This window comes from Mercurialis annua, linkage group LG5 (assembly GCF_937616625.2).
Source record: "Mercurialis annua linkage group LG5, ddMerAnnu1.2, whole genome shotgun sequence".
NCBI classification, from domain to species: domain Eukaryota; kingdom Viridiplantae; phylum Streptophyta; class Magnoliopsida; order Malpighiales; family Euphorbiaceae; genus Mercurialis; species Mercurialis annua.
The window spans coordinates 2,534,132-2,550,797 of NC_065574.1; the positions used below are offsets into that span (position 1 = coordinate 2,534,132).

General features: G+C 32.9%; 2 protein-coding genes and 1 non-coding gene across 3 annotated transcripts; 1 reads left to right on the forward strand and 2 right to left on the reverse strand.

The window, feature by feature from the left end:
* Positions 1 to 5,222: 5,222 nt before the first annotated feature.
* Positions 5,223 to 5,295, reverse strand: TRNAK-CUU (transfer RNA lysine (anticodon CUU)). Its single transcript has one exon. It is a non-coding gene; the product is annotated as a tRNA-Lys (tRNA).
* A 1,153-nt stretch (positions 5,296 to 6,448) lies between these two features.
* On the forward strand, positions 6,449 to 12,172 carry LOC126680319 (casein kinase 1-like protein HD16). Its single transcript, XM_050375424.2, has 16 exons — positions 6,449 to 7,237; positions 8,442 to 8,573; positions 8,663 to 8,736; positions 8,818 to 8,887; positions 9,000 to 9,055; positions 9,154 to 9,225; positions 9,455 to 9,549; positions 9,656 to 9,722; positions 9,837 to 9,966; positions 10,090 to 10,308; positions 10,386 to 10,534; positions 10,776 to 10,950; positions 11,099 to 11,189; positions 11,269 to 11,426; positions 11,507 to 11,695; positions 11,771 to 12,172. The coding sequence occupies exons 1-16, from the start codon at positions 6,836 to 6,838 to the stop codon at positions 11,828 to 11,830; spliced, it is 2,139 nt and encodes a 712-aa protein (XP_050231381.1). The 5' UTR covers positions 6,449 to 6,835; the 3' UTR covers positions 11,831 to 12,172.
* Positions 12,173 to 12,349: 177 nt separating this feature from the next.
* On the reverse strand, positions 12,350 to 16,465 carry LOC126680320 (protein SAWADEE HOMEODOMAIN HOMOLOG 1). The gene is made up of 9 exons (XM_050375425.2): positions 16,316 to 16,465; positions 15,760 to 15,845; positions 15,621 to 15,666; positions 15,394 to 15,532; positions 14,636 to 14,699; positions 14,173 to 14,224; positions 13,857 to 14,000; positions 13,248 to 13,367; positions 12,350 to 13,104 (listed from the first exon to the last, which is right to left on the reverse strand). Exons 1-9 carry the CDS (start codon positions 16,346 to 16,348, stop codon positions 13,060 to 13,062), a joined length of 729 nt encoding a protein of 242 aa, XP_050231382.1. The 5' UTR covers positions 16,349 to 16,465; the 3' UTR covers positions 12,350 to 13,059.
* Between the last annotated feature and the right edge of the window lie 201 nt (positions 16,466 to 16,666).

Below are 16,666 nucleotides of genomic sequence, written 5' to 3' on the forward strand. Positions count from 1 at the left end.
TATTTTAAATAAAATTATCACGTTAAAGAAAAATTAAAACTTTTGAAAATTTTAGATAAATTTATAAAATGTCGAAAATAAGGTTTTTTTTTCCTTTCACTTTGCACAACAAAAGACAAATTGATATTGTATTAAAGTAAAAAATTAAAACAAATATCTAAAAACTTGAACATTAAATAGAATTACTAAATTCCAATAAATTGTAAACTTTGAAACTGTTTAGATAGATTTATAAAAGTTCAAAATATATTTGAATAACGACTTAATCACCAAAAAATCCTCCACCTTTCAGTCTCTTTTCAATTGCATCCCGATGTTGTAATTTTGTCCAATTCACTCAAATTCGCACTTTTAGTTTTTAATTCCAACCTCAAAATCAAATTGGATTTTTTTCCACTTAAATTTTTTATAAAAACCCTTATAAAATACTAATTTGACTTCTTTTCCACACAAGTGGTTAAAAATAAATGATTTATTTGAATTTTTTTCGAATAAAAAAGAGATAAATTTAGTACTTGAAAGTGGAATTGAAACCTAAAGATGTAAATTTGGGTAAATTTGACAAAATTGTAGTATTGGAGTGAGACTGAAAAGAGGTTAAAAGGTGGTATTTTTTTTAATTTTATGATTAAGCCTTTGATTAACACCATTTGGCTTCTTCTTCTTTTTTCCACTTTGCACAGATGTCAATCAAGGTCTAAAAAGTGAGAAACTATATTTTATATCTTCAAAATTTTAAAATGAATATTAGAGCGAGCTTTACAACTAAGTTAAGGTATGAAGTCTCCATAAGTTAATAAACTCTGTTTTGATGTTTTAATTCTTTTTTATTTCTCAGTGGATGTTGTGTTGTAGGTGTACACGTGTCGTATTAAATTATTTTTTAGTGGAAGATGAAAAATGTGTATTTTCACTTTGATGTGAGTATTGTAGCATTCGAAACCGAGAACTCTCGCAAATGAGGCAAATGGCCACCACTATACCCTACACACTTTGATTTGATAAAGATGTTCAAACCCGAATTTGCAATTCTTAAAGCTACAATTAAAGTTGATGCTTTTAAGGCCACTCGTCAAAAATAAATTCTTGTTAGTATTTTGAAAGCTAAAAGCTTAAATTGATAGTAGAATCATAGAAGTATTAATGGTGTTTTTAGTTAATAATATATCAAAATCTATTTTTAAATAAATACTCCCTCCATCCCATAAAAATAGATTTATTATTAATTTTTTTTTTAGTAAAAAACAACCAAAAAACTCGATTGAAAGATGACAAACGAGAATACACATGGACAAACTCTGAACAGACCTCAAAGATAGCCAAAAGTCTAAGACAAACAAACCACAAGGGGGAGGGAAGACCCTGTTACAAAAGCCTCAAGGCTTCTCCCCAAAACAAAACCAGTAGCAGACTAAGCAAAGAAAAGGAGGACCCTGTTACAAAAACCTCAGGGCTCCTTTCCAAACAAAACATAAACTAAAAGACCCCAATACAAAAGCCTCAGGGCATCTCCTCTATAATGCAAAAAACAGACATGTTACAAAAGCCTCAGTCCATACCAAAAGCACACAGAGAAACAAACTAAAATTAAAGTTGCTAAATATATCTTAAGCTGCCATTCAATATACTACTAGAACTGTAGTTGTTGAACTTATCAATCAGAATGTGCTTGACAGTTTTGACAACATTGATTGGCAAGCTGTTTTCATCCAGAAAGATCTTCCTATTTCTAGCATTCCTTAAAGAGTACACCACAACAACTAGAGTAACTCTTCTGATATTTGCTAGAATACCTTTTCTACCTGCTTTCCTGCAAAACCAGCTCACTAATCTCCTCCAATTCTCAATTTTCTGGTTAATTTTGCAGATAGGATATAGACTTCTCCAGACCTCAGCTGCAAAACTACATCCAAAGAAGCAGTGATCATTGTTTTCAATTCCATTGGTGCACAGAACACATTATCAGGGGTCACTCCCCATCTTTTAAGTTTATCTTTAGTTTTGAGTCTCTTTTTAATGATCAGCCAGAGGATAAAACTGTGTCTAGGGATGTAATTTTTTCCCCAAACTATCCTGCTCCATTAAAGTTGTACTAATATTTTAACATATACTTTATATGCATATGAGTATTATTTATCTAAAATAATAAAAAAATTTTATTTTATAATTATTTATAATTTAAATTATTATTTTTCTTCTAATTTTTTATTAATTTATAGAAAAAAATCAATAATATGTATGCTATTTATTTTAGCTATTTTAAACTTTTAATTTATAGTTCTCTCTAATTTGAAACAAATTTTTCTATGTATAAATTTACTTGTACTAATTATATTAATTTTTTTATATGGGCTATTATTATAATTTTACTTGTTATTTAGCTGACACTTTAGTATGCAGTAATTGTATTATAGTAACTATTTGTAGGTTTAATTAAAAATTTAATTTATTTAAATACTTTACTAGTTTTTATATTAGCACCGTATTTTGATTTTTCTTTGAAATTCATATTAGTATTTAATAACAAGAATAATCTAATTTTAACTATTATATGACAAAAATAAATAAATACTGAAGTAAGTATAATAAACAAACTTCATGTATTATTGTAACTTTTCATATCCTTCCCCTTTATACTTATAGATTATAAAAACATTTTAAAGGAGTTTAATTAGTAAATAATGTGATTTATTCACATTTTATTTATAATTCAGCTATCCACTTATTATTGTTTTCAATTTTTGATGCATTTTACTTTTAAGTTAATTAAAAATAATAAAATAGAATGAATATCTTTTGTTTACAATTTTAATGTGCTAATTAATAGAGAATATTTGGAATATTAATTGTAAATGGGAAAAATAATAAGAATATGTATTGAATTGGAAATATTGAGGTGTCAATATAAGAGAGGATAAGAACATTGTATATTCATCAGGAGCATGAAGATTTATGTGTTATCCACAAAGTATATTCATGTATATGCTAGATTTATAATCCTTTTTATAATTTTGATTTTAGATTAAATCCTCTTTTAAAATGGATAAGAAAGTACATTTGTTTTTTCAGGTGATTCTTTTGCTATTTAATTTGTGTTTGTTTTCGTCCACTTATTTTCAGAAGCTAATTGCATGATTAAAAGGATTAATTTCATGCTCCACTACGATTTATAATGTTTACAATTATTTGGACAAAGATTCCCATAAAAGTAGGAAGTCAAAGAACTAATTTTTTTAGAATGAATATGGTTGCTTAGCAAGTGAAACACTTGAGTACTAATTATAAAATTAACATAGAGCTTTATAACTAATTCTTTTTTACATCCCTAAGTGTTGGACATAAAATGTAATAGTTCTGTTGATATAAGAAATATTATTTCATTAATTTTAAATAGTTCTATATGTTAAAAACCTCAAAAAATAATAATTTGATATAAAATAAAATGTTTGATCAATAATATGTATAATCTTACAAAATAAAATAAAAGATAGCTTAATCTATCTAGACGTGTTTGTATTCTTTGATTTATGTTCAATAGATCAACGAATATAGGGACGATCAGATGAGTTAAACCTAAAAGGATTGCAATGTTTAATTAGGTTTATTTTCCTTAATTGCCAAATTAAATTAATCAGCATAACTAATAGTTAAGCTTTAAAACAGCACAATAGTTCTGCATAATCTGCAAGCTAAAGTCACAATAATTAAAGTTAGTGCATTATTTTTTGCCACTTCAGAGAACTTTTCTTGTATAAAGCTATAACACAAACTACAAAAATGTTAGATCTTGTGCTTATCCAGTAACACAATTCATACATAAATTAATTTATATAAATTTTTCCCTTATTTCTAGATTAAAGATTTTGTCATGTAGATAATTAGGTTAAGAATCTAATCTAGCTAAATCCAACACAAATAAAGTGAACTTTAAAGAATAAAATAGTACTCCTAATATTTATTTTCTTCATCATTTTGGTACTTATTTGGAAAAGCCGTTTACAAAACATATTGCATTTCAACTTTTATATTTACCAAATTAATTGAAAATATATTGCATTAACTTTCATTATGTTCACCTAATTTTGATTACTAAATTTTAATTTTATTTCAACGGGATATTTTTCGGCTAAAAATATTTGTGGCAAACGAATTTTTTATTTTTTACTTAAACACTTGTCATGTATGCATAATTTGGACTAAAAACTCCCCTTTAAAAATGAAATTATGCATATGTGAAAAAATTTCAAGATAAAACTAGCAAAATCAGAATGCCACTTGTCAAAATTTGGCTATCACGTATGCGTTTTAGCCGAAAAAACCTCATTTAAAATAAAATAATAGTTTTCACTAAAATAAATTAAATTAAAATTTGGTCACTAAAATAAGGTTGATTGCAAATTCATACACGAACTTTACCCTAATTTGCAATTACAAAATAAACTTTAAAACTTAGCAATGTTAGTAACCAACTTTACACTTTTGGCAAATCGATACACCAAATACGAAAAACACTAACGTGTATATTGTAATATACCGCCATGTGTCGTTGCGTGATTGGTCGATGTACCAATTTGCTAAAAAATAAAAGTTGATTATTGAACTTGCCAATTTTCAAAATTTATGTTGTGATTGCAAATTAGTAAAGTTTGTGCATGCATTTACAATTAACCCTTAAAATAAAACAAATCAATAGTTGGAGTACTCACATAGTGACATGAGAATTACCCAAGTTGATAGAGTTAAGTGGCAATATGCCCGTTCAACTTATAAGTAATGGTCAATTAACATATAAATTAACTTTATAGGCAAATCAGTACACGAACTTAGTGATTATGGCAATTTGCCCCATTTTGACAATATCCCCTTTTAATTTATGAGTTAATTGTATCCTAAATTGACAATTTACCCCCTTAATTTGTAAGTTAATTTGTAAAAATGGGCTAATTATACATAATTAACAAGTTCGTGTATTGATTTGCCAATAAAGGTAATTTATGTATTAATTGCTCATTACTTACAAGTTGAAGGGGCAAATTGCTAATTAAGTCCAAGTTGATATATAGCAAAACTTTGAAAAATTGGGCTGGCTGGGAAAAGTATTATAAACCTCTAGAAAAGACTATTAATCAAACTCATGGGGCTGTATGTATGTTCAATCCAAGAACTTAAGGAGCACTTTAAAAACTAGAAAATCAATATTCGGAAATCAAAAATATATCTAACGCCCACCATGGGGCTCGAACCCATGACCACAAGGTTAAGAGCCTTGCGCTCTACCAACTGAGCTAGACGGGCTTTTGTTAGTTGAGTAAAATAACATTTACTAAATATTACGTTAGCAGAAAAAATTAGGTAAATATAATTTTTCATAGTTATTATTCAATCAATGTTTTAGATGCTTGAATTTTAAATAGTAAAAAGATTTATATCTATAAACACTCTTAAACAAACTAAATATGCGAATTTTATTATAGGTTGTTGGAACCCAAATATATATTTTAAACTCATTTGATTGTTTGTTAATGATTTTTTATAGATAAAATGTTTGTTAATAATTACTTACAAATATTTGCATGTTTATATAATTGTGAATGACTAATACAATATTTTTGTTTGAACAAAACATAAAAATATAAAACATGGATATGAGTCAAATTCAACATGAGTTGACCAAAGATCAAAATCTGAAAGGCGAATAGCTTGTAAATGTGTAAAAGCGGTAGAATAATACTGCCAGGATCAAATGGTATAGTTCTTTTATTGGTAGCTGCTAGTTCTTAAATCTAAAACAAATGGAATAATAGACTGCAAAGAAAGCAATATCTGTGGGACCAATTATTAAGGCAAGTCAAAGAGTGAAAAGAAGGAAAACTGATGTTATAATGGCTGAACAAATATGAAAAGCTGTGTGGTAACCAAAGATGAAGACGAAGTTCATAGACAGCAGAAGAAATATAGACTTATTTATGAAAAATTTAAAGCGAGATGTCGGTAGATCTGTATATTGGTTTGGGTATGGATCCTATTTGTCCAAACATGTCTGCTTGGACCAGGATTGAATAATTGATTTTGTTTTAAGTCACGTTTGAGCCTGAGTTCGTAGTAAGTTCGAATTTTTATAGACGGGTTTAGGCTTTTAATTGTTAAATTCTTCACATAAGTTTGAACCAGCATATAAAGATGGTAAGAGACGGATTTTATTAGAAAATATAAAGTCTGGGCTTGGTTTGAACCGGATTTGGACTTATATAAATAATAATAAAAACCTGATCCGAACCCGGTCCATGAACATATGGGCTCTGAAATAGATACCAAAGAGGCCTATCAAGCTTCATGGGCTCTTTCACTCAGAAGCCCAAGAGAAAACCCGACGACCACAGACCACAAGAATTAGAATCTCCTCAACCCCATTCTCGTCATTTCCACTTCTTTCCATTCCTTTTCTTCTCCGAACATAAATTCCCAAAACAATCCAGTCAATCTCCCACGTACATATCTCCCCATCAACGTCTCAAATCCCGCCACGTCATCACTTTTGTAATTTTCAATTACATTTCCCCTGCAAAAAAAGTACTTTACAGTCAGTATCCTGTCTCCTTCTATCTTCTCCTTTTGAATCCGATCCCTAATTTTTGTTCAGTCCCAGTAAATAATTAAATAAAATTCACTCCTTATATAAGCTGTATTTATAATTTCACCCCACATTTTATTGTTATTTCATTTAATTTGATCATAAGATTGTTTAGTTTTCAATTAGAGGGAGATTCTTGGAATTTGAAGAAATTTAGGGTTTCGATAATTTCTGGCTGATGAAATAAGGAGAAGAGGATGAAAGATGCCGGTAATGCGTAGCGGAGCACGCAAAGGCCGGGGAGCAATAACAGCGACACCGAAGCCACCGGTAGCGGAGGGGATTGCAACCAGAACACGGAGGAGACGCGCTGCTGCCGCCGCTGCTGCTATTGAGACGCCGTTACCGGAGTTTAATAATAATAATAATAACGTTGTTAGTAAAGAAAAAGAGAAGGAAGAGCTAGATCGAGATCAACCGGCGCCTCCGCAGAAGGAGGAGGTGGAGGTGGTTGTTGGTGAGGAGAGGGAGTTAGAACAGGAGGAGGAATCGGAGGAGAAAGAGATGTATGATAATGATGATGATAGTGGTGGAGAGCGTGGGGAGAGTCAGGCTAATGCTTTTGTTGCTGAAGATGAGGGGGCTACTGCTCCGTTACCGGACACGGTTCGATTCTTGTTCTTGTAGTTTTTATTTGATTTTTGCTTGTTATAGTGTTCATTTTAGTTTATCTGGATGTTAATTTGCTAGAAAAAGACCCCTTTAGATTGTAGTTTAGTGTCTTTAGTAGTATTGACTTTAGATTAATTTAACAAGATATGGCTGCATTTTGTGCATTATTAGAGCTTATGCTATTCTTGTTTCGGAACAAAATGGGGTGGATTATGTCTGCGTAAACATGTGACCTCTCAAAAGTCTTAAATTAATACTCAATCAGTCAATTAGTATGTTACTGCTTCATTATCATTCTTGATTTTTACAATGGTAATCTCTCTGTTTTTTTGGGTCTAAGATATGTTTTTCTTTTGTTGAAACTTAAAGATTAATTAATGTCATGTAATGTTACTTAAAGGTTTTCTTTGTAGATATATATGCACATTTGGTTTTCATAGGCCTGTTTCTTTTGCTGAAGCTTTAGCCCTACTTCTAGACATAATTAATTTTGTGGCCCTGATCTTGATATTGTAAGAGTTCAACATGGCATACAAAGTTAAATTTCTTACTGGTGTCTAATAATATGGCATAGTGCTTTCAAATGTTTAAGCTTTAATCTGAATAGCTAATCTTTTTGCGTAAAGCACTGTGCTTTTTTTTTAATCTATGTTCTTGGAAGTGGAAAGCAATTGACTAATGCTAATAATTTGCAAGAGACTATAGCTTGTTAAACGGCTGCAAGTTTTTGTGAATCTGAACAAATCTTAACTTTACCAGTTCCCTTGTGCATTTGTTTTAGATTCTATCTGGAAATTTAGTTGTTAATATAGGGAAACTACGAATTCATGTATTCTGAGCAAAATATTAGTAATCAAGTATCAGTAGCTAATCATTATGAAAGAAAAGAAAGTGAGAAAGTTTTAAGTTGGACTCAAATATAGTGATGTTTTAGACTCCAATGTAGTCTGGTGATTTTGTGTTTTTCCTACATGAACACATGCTGTAACTCCCGAGTTTGATTCTTTTTTTTTGCGAGCAGTTTGTGTCTTTCACACAGCTTTACAAGATGTTTTTTCCCTCTTCTCTCTCATTCTTAGTTATTCCCTGGTAGATAGTCCTCTGCATTTACTTTTGACCTTTTGTTTACAATACTGCACCATCAGTCTCTGTTATTCCTTCCAAATAAAGTTTTAAGTTATCGTTTATGATTCGACAGGTTCAAGTTGGAGGTTCCCCATTGTACAAATTAGAGAAAAGGTTAGGCAAAGGTGGCTTTGGTCAAGTGTATGTTGGTCGACGTGTTTCTCCTACAAGTACAAATGAAAGAACTGGCCCTGGAGCTGTAGCGGTACTGCAGTTTCTGCTAGCTTCTTGAATTGTTGAATCTGATGATTTTCACTAAATTGGTGGTGGCTAATTTTTTTTTTTGCATCTTAGGTGGCCTTAAAGTTAGAACATAGAAGTAGTAAAGGATGTAACTATGGACCACCATATGAGTGGCAAGTATACAGGTGAGGATGGTTCTATCTGACATAGTTGTTGCATATTAATACTATTTCTAAACTCAGTTTTTCTCTTTATCATTTGTGCAGTTTTCTTGGAGGAAGCCATGGTATACCTCGAGTGCACTACAAGGGTCGGCAAGGTGACTTTTATATCATGGTATGGTCTCATTGAGTTTATTTGCGGTTCACAACTGTGGGAACTCTATTTTTAATGGTTTAACATTCCCTTCAATGTGAATACTTTTAATGAGAAATTTATATTTCCTTAGGTTATGGATATGCTGGGGCCAAGCTTGTGGGATTTCTGGAATAGTAAATCTCAGTCGTGAGTTCACTTCCTTTTACTTTCTTTTCTTGTTATCTATTGCTCCATCCTTTTGTGCATATATGATACTTACATCAAGGGATTGTTATGTATTACAGAATGTCAGTTGAAATGGTCGTCTGCATTGCTGCTGAAGCAATATCAATACTGGAGAAGATGCACTCTAGAGGGTAAGTTTTGGTTTAATTTGTTTTCTTTCTTTTCCCTGTTATTATAGCTCCCTTTCCTGGGTGTAGTTTTGCTAAGATGGTTTGCTTTAGTTAGCTATGGGCCTATGGCAAGTGAATTGGGGAGATAAACATCTTTTTGGCTGTTTGTTATGTGTAAATCAGTTGTATTTTGTTGCCTTGTTCTTAGATTGTTAAGTAATCATATCTCAAATTACACAACTTTTTGCAGTTATGTTCATGGAGACATAAAGCCGGAGAATTTTCTTCTTGGAACTCCAGGAACTCCCGATGAGAAAAAGTTGTTTCTTGTTGATCTTGGATTAGGTAATTTGCATTTCATATTATCTTTTGATTTTTTTAGTCTTGTAGAGATGTTTTGTCAACTGTTTTTACCCATGACCTTCTATTTGAAATCCCTTCTGCAAATCAGCTACCAGATGGCGAGAGGCTTCAAGTGGTCATCATGTTGAATATGACCAGAGGCCTGATGTTTTCAGGTATTAATTTTGAATATTTTTTCTCTAAAATATTAGTATGTATTTCCTTACCCACATTGTATGTGCTGTTTTAATTTCTTTATTACTTTGACAATAATTACATTGCTGTAACAGAGGAACAGTTCGTTACGCTAGTGTGCATGCCCATTTAGGGAGAACAGCCAGCAGGCGAGATGATTTGGAGTCTCTTGCCTACACCCTGATTTTCCTTCTCAAAGGCCGTTTACCTTGGCAGGGATACCAGGTTAGTCTTCTATCTTAACCTGTATTTCCTAATCACTTGCTATAGCCACACATCCAAAAACTGATGCACACCACACATGTATGCATGTGCATGAAATCCCTTCTAACATGATGGAGTTTTCAGGGAGAGAATAAGGGGTTTCTTGTCTGTAAGAAAAAGATGGCAATATCCCCAGAGGCCCTCTGTAGCTTTTGTCCTCAGCCTTTTAGACGGTTCATTGAGTATGTGGTGAACTTAAAGTTTGATGAAGAACCAGATTATGCAAAATGTGTTTCCATTATCGATGGGATTCTCAGTCTAAGTCCAGAAATCAGGCCAATTAACACAGACGGTGCTGAAAAGGTGCATTTATATTCCTGTCTTTTATAGCTATTAACTCCTCACGATCCTATTAGTTGACCCTTTGTGTTTGTGTGAAGCTTATTGGTCATAAGAGAGGCCGGTTGACTGTAGAGGATGAGGAAGAGGAAGAAGATGAGGATGGACAACCAAAGAAGAAGGTTCGTATGGGCATGCCAGCAACACAATGGATCAGTGTGTACCGTGCTCGTAGACCCATGAAGCAAAGGTATAACAAGTGATATGTTGAGATGTTTTTAGCTCTGATTTATTGATACAATTAGGCATATTTTGTTTACCTTTCACTGTGAATCTCTATATTTTGTCAAATATCTGAGTTTTATGAATCCAAACTCTTCAAGCGCCTTTTTCAATATCTTGTCTTCTTCCTGGTCTTTTTTTATCCGATCATTTTGCTTTGCAGTCATATGGCTTTTGAGAGTATAAAGCTTGTGTTGTATTCTTTGCAGGTATCACTATAATGTGGCCGATGTGAGGCTTGCCCAGCACGTTGAAAAAGGAATCGAGGATGGCTTATTTATCAGCAGCATTGCTTCCTCTCAAAATCTATGGGCAGTGATTATGGATGCTGGTACTGGTTACACTGCCCAAGTGTATGAAATATCACCAATCTTTCTACACAAGGTGCATACTTAAACCTTTAATTTGCTTGCAGCACTTGTCTGCTAGGATCACCCAAAATTATGAAATTGTATTTTACTGGTTCTTATTGCGGTATGTAATTTATAAACTTGCATCATAACAAAAACTGTCTTATTTGGCTTTTATGAAGGAATGGATAATGGAGCACTGGGAGAAGAATTACTATATCAGTTCAATAGCTGGAGCTACTAACGGAAGCTCATTAGTTGTAATGTCTAAAGGTCGGTCTAAATCTATTAATAATTGGTTTGTTCGAGAAAGGTGCTTTGTTTGAATGACTTCTTTTAAATTTGAGTTCAGGCACACAGTATTTGCAGCAGTCATATAAAGTTAGTGAGTCATTTCCTTATAAATGGATTAACAAGAAATGGAAAGAAGGCTTCCATATTACTTCAATGGGCACCGCAGGGAGTAGATGGGGAGTTGTCATGTCCCGTGGTGCTGGGTTCTCACGGCAGGTCATATTTTATTCTGATATTTATCCTTGAATTCTGTCTGGTAGAGAGAGCATTGAATAACTGAGTAGCTTGTGGTTCAGGTTGTGGAACTGGATTTCCTGTATCCAAGCGAAGGCATTCATCGTCGGTGGAATAAAGGATATCGTATCACAGCAACTGCAGCAACTCCGGACCAGGCTGCACTTGTTCTTAGCGTGCCAAGAAAGAAACCTCTAGATGAAACACAGGAGACACTTCGAACGTCTGCTTTTCCTAGTTCCCATGTCAAGGTGCGACTAACAATTTTTGTTCTTTAATTCATGTTTTTATGTATGTGGATCTAATATTTAAGATTGCATCTTCAGGAGAAATGGTCAAGGAATCTATATCTTGCAGCGGTTTGTTATGGCCGAACAGTCTCATGACTGACGAATGTGTCTCTGCATAATCATCTGGCTGCTAAGACAATCGCCTGGGTTTCCTGAAGTGTTACTGTGTAGGTTAGAGAAATTTTTGACGAGTCTATAGGCTTTTTTTTTTTTCTAATGTAATCACAGTATAGAAGGTTTCAGTTGTGCCCGTCATTTGTACGAAATGGTCTCCTTCCAATATATGATCGGTCGAAGCCTAAAGGGAGGATGTTAAACATTTGTATAGCCTTTGAATAATTACACTTTAATGTAGGATTTAATGTAGAAGCCATGATCATCCTCTCAGCGTTGATTGCTGATTTTTCTATATTATGGCTGTGCCTCTCATTTTAGGAATCGAACAGGGTAGCAAGAGTGAGATCTTTGATTCATGGTTGAACCGGCTTAACCCAGCTTAGCCGGCTCAATTATATATATAACCAACCTGATTATTATATGGATTTGAATTTTCTTATTTCAGCAATTTAACAGTAGATTTTATTTCCGCATAAATCCAATTCAAAAAACATAACATTGAACAAGAAATCCTACGTTAAAACTCAATTTTACAACTACCACCAACCAACAGGGCCTTGCTACTTTCAAAAATTTGAATTGAACTACACAATACAGAGCTTTATTGGTCAACACAATACATCATCTCGAGCCTTTATTGGGGTTAAAAGAATTTACGGTTATTGAACTATAGGCATTTTAAATTTCAGTAATTATTATTTAATTTTGGCTTAATCATCTAAGAATATCTCATTTCGATCTTCTTCTGTAATAGACAACTTTCAAAATTGTTAATTTCAGTCTATCTTTCCATTTTCAACTTCAACAGTAGCCATCTGTTCAAATAAGAATAGACTAAAGCTGAAAAATAGGCCAAAATTAAAGATTTTGTAAATTTGGGCCATAAGTGAAGGTCGACAATGTGAATTATCTTTAGATGATTACGCCATTAATTTTTTATATTTTGACAACTCAACTATCAATTCTCCAAAACAAGAGGTTACTATAGCAATTTCGGCCGTTAATTGCCTATATGGCAACATAAAAGTTGAATGCAATATAATTTTCCGTTGGCCACATAAGCAATAATTCGTCTGAATTCATTAAGTAACCTCCCGTTGTTAGAAAAATGAAATAATGGTAATCGAAGTGTAAAAGATCTATAATTCAGTAACCGTAAAAAAGGTTAACCCGTCTTTCTCTTGGAGAAATTCAGCAGTCCAAGAAATCTATTGCGTTGGTCTGCAACACAACCTCTCCAAGTGAACAGCTTCCTGTTATTGCACATAATAACATAATCAGGACTCAGGAGATACGTAACAGGCAAAATGTTCTCTTGGAACTTGGAAATAGCGAAGGAAAAAATGATATCAACGTAGCTGGTAAAGACAGAGTAAGCTTGCAGGAACTAAATTACCTCCATGCTGTCCTGGTCATAGCGAACCACAAAGATGCATTTGCAGCCAGTTTCGTCATGTTGTCGCCTATGGATTCCCACAACATGCGCATCACAGTAGACTGCTTGATCTTGGCGCTCCTGTGAACCGGACATTAGCAAAAAATATTAAAGCTAATAAAAACAAACCTAATTGAGAGGAAAAAAAATCTTCAGCATCAAAAAGTGTGCGCCTCTACTCAATTCCAGTACTAGCTCGTAACTGTATCTTATTTTGCTTGTTAGTATGACCAATATTAAGGATCGAACAGCAGTTAATAGGTGATTCATTAGAAAGCAATGAAAAGATAAAAGAATCACATGTTGGCTTTACCAAACAAAATGATGATTTATCGATGGGAAGTGCTTAGAATGAGTGAAAATATGGAAATATGCGTGTTCTCTTGTGCCTCTTTTCAGTGAAAGACTTATTCTATCATACTTCATTCTACTAAAAGTAAATATTAAATTAAAGAATAAAATTCATGACTGAAAATGGGGATTAAACTATCTGCCTGTGGATTTTGTAATGTGCTGCACTATAAGTTCCAAAATTTATGTTTCTGTTTTAACGTCAAGATCAGAGCTTACCCTAAAGCCAAGCACAAGATCTCCAACTTGCACCCTGTGACATTCCGAAGGCTCCAAAGGAATAGATCGTTCTCGCACTGCTCTTTTCACATTGACCCACTCATCGTGTGTATTACTGAACCCAGAAAACCTTGTCCGCACTTCCTGCACGACAGAAACACATCCAGAATCTTCTTCAGGTTGGGAAAAAATAATTCCCGAGGAAAGCGAGATTAAATAAGAAAACAAACACATATAATGCTAATGCACATAAGCCTTGTAAGCTGTAGAAAACATGGTATGACTGAAGAAATATGTGAGTATAGAATACTCTTACAAGTTCACCATTACAAAGAACTCTGTAATTGAGGAAAGCAGAAACATCATACCTGCAGGACACAGTTTACAAGGAGTGGTTAAATATGAAATACAAGCATAAATCTGCAATCTCTAACAGTATTTGAGAAATCAATACTTCTGAGTACGGAATTTTCAGATCATAGGCTTAGCTATTACGAAAAATCAGATTAAGGGTACAGCCGTACAGGATTGCGTCCTTAATCCAACCAGTAACTTAGATATTCATCCTTCATACATGCTATTAGAAAGTTGAAGATATAAAGTAAAATGGCAATATCTATCGTCGTATAGCTATTTTCCATGTTGTTCATTATAAGAAATACATAAATCCCGAACCTTAAACAAATAACCAAGTGAGATCAGAAAATAATTTGTAGCTTTAAAATAGATTGGTAATCAAAGTAAAGATTGTCTGTTCTTATTAGAATTTATGGTCTCACCAAGCATTGTCTCTTGATGACCTAGCTTCGAATATCAACTCTGAAAGATTGGTGATCTTTTTACCTGTGAAGTTTTGACAGTTGCCAAGTTATGAATGAATCTTAAAAGGATACACAATGAGGAGTGGGAAGTCCATCCATAAATAGACAGGAAATTTCGATTTCTGAACTACCCTAAAAGACTTCTACAAATTATGCAGGCAAAATCATAGTATTAAAACTGAAAAGTCGCTGCAGGATATAAGTACAGTATGGAAAACGATAAAACTCCATAAACATATGCATTTAGGAACTAACCATTACAGAATGGAAAGTAACTCGTACCACCAGAAATATGAGCTGGTGAATTTGCTGCATCGAAGTTTTACACAATGAGGCATTTTATAACGGGATAATAGTCTCCCTTTATGCTATATTTAGAAGAACATAGGAACAACTCGGTTTCCCATTGTCTTCAGTGACTATATTTTAAACCCCATTCATATAGATTTAATAAGTTCTGGTCATTGACAAGAGTCTGAATCCTAATTGTGTACCACCATCTAAGCATGACTTGAGGCTTAATTCCAAGGCTTATTAGATAGTATTATTCGAAAAACTGCTACAATTTTTTCTCGTTAGAGAAAGACTATAAAAATGACTTTATATTGTACTATGAAGATGCCATGCCAAATGGTTGAATTTAAAGGAAGAAAATACTTAACATAATATGCAAAGCATCTTAATCATAGTGTTTTAACGTTAGTTAAACGGACGACCTTCAGGCTTTTGAGAACTTTCAGGTGCATTGCTGGAATAACTATTATTAGAAAGATCAACGAATAATTTCAGAGCCAAAGGTGAAGGAGAGACCATAGGTTGCAATTCCTTTTGCCTATCCTCAAACCAACTTTGCACCTAGAACACGAGAAGAGCGAGATATAAGATAATCCTAACTCGCCCATAATATTAAAGGGAACATACGAAAAAAGTTACAAAGCAAAACCTGTTCCCATGTTATCGCCGGCTTTCCAGCGCGATTTGCTGCAAAACTGAAACATATAAAACACTGTCTTATTAACAAAATTCGAGAAAGGTTATAAATTTTTGAGATAATAGAAAATTTATTCAGATTGAAACATTACCTAAAAGTAGTAGCAAGCCTCTTGCAAAACTCGAAATCTAGTGTTTCTTCTCCTAACTCCTTGTAAATATTTTCCATTTCTACCATCTTCCACAAAATGCAATACACACACAAGCAAGTTAGACAAATAAAAACACAGCATTTTAAACTTCCGCATAATGTTGTTCAACGCTTATACCATTTGAGCTATAATTCGACGGTCAAAATGGCATTTTTTAAACTTTCAAATCATGCCAATCTTCTCATAATATGAAATTTTGACAGCTAATAGGGTTTAATTGATAAGAATCATTTCATTTTTTCTGCCAAATTAACAATCTTTTTGAAGCTACCTTAAAAAAACAGTGGCTATGAATTAGTTTTTGAATAAACTATGAATCAAAGACATGAACAAGATATATAAGAGCAGCCCATTAAATAAAACTAATCAATCATCAACTCCAAATAACATAAACAGATAAAAACATGCAATTTAAGAGATAAATTTTGAAGCTTTGTAAGTGTAAAAGTTAGCAGATTATGAGGTGAAAGTGATAGATTTTTGAAGTTTGGTGTACCTCAGCAAGCGTGAATTCAGCGGGAGAATCCATTGCTGATTATCAAAGATTTTTGACTGGGTTTTATGATTGATTCTGCCTCTGCCTTTAAAAAGAGGTTTTAGTGTTGAGTGTCAGTGCGGGGTCTTCTATGGCAGAGCAGGTCAGTAGAAAATTTAATATTTTTTTATGAAATAATTTTATTACTAAATAAAATGAATTTTAAATTAGAATTTAACCAAATAAAGATATGCATTCATTCAGTCATAGTGATTTGAAAACTAAATTCCAATTTGGCTTCTGACACTATCATAGTCTAATTATAAATTAGAATTTAACCAAATAAAGATATGCATTCATTCAGTCTTTTGC

Coding starts and splice junctions, on each gene's coding strand:
- LOC126680320 (XM_050375425.2), bottom strand. CDS start 16,348: ATGGATTCTCCCGCTGAATTCACGCTTGCTGAG. Junction 14,001..14,172: donor TTCTTTGTAATGGTGAACTT/GTAAGAGTATTC, acceptor TCTGTCGTGCAG/GAAGTGCGGACAAGGTTTTC. Junction 13,105..13,247: donor ATGACCAGGACAGCATGGAG/GTAATTTAGTTC, acceptor GTGCAATAACAG/GAAGCTGTTCACTTGGAGAG.
- LOC126680319 (XM_050375424.2), top strand. CDS start 6,836: ATGCCGGTAATGCGTAGCGGAGCACGCAAAGGCCGGGGAGCAATAACA. Junction 10,951..11,098: donor CACCAATCTTTCTACACAAG/GTGCATACTTAA, acceptor GCTTTTATGAAG/GAATGGATAATGGAGCACTG. Junction 11,427..11,506: donor GTGCTGGGTTCTCACGGCAG/GTCATATTTTAT, acceptor CTTGTGGTTCAG/GTTGTGGAACTGGATTTCCT.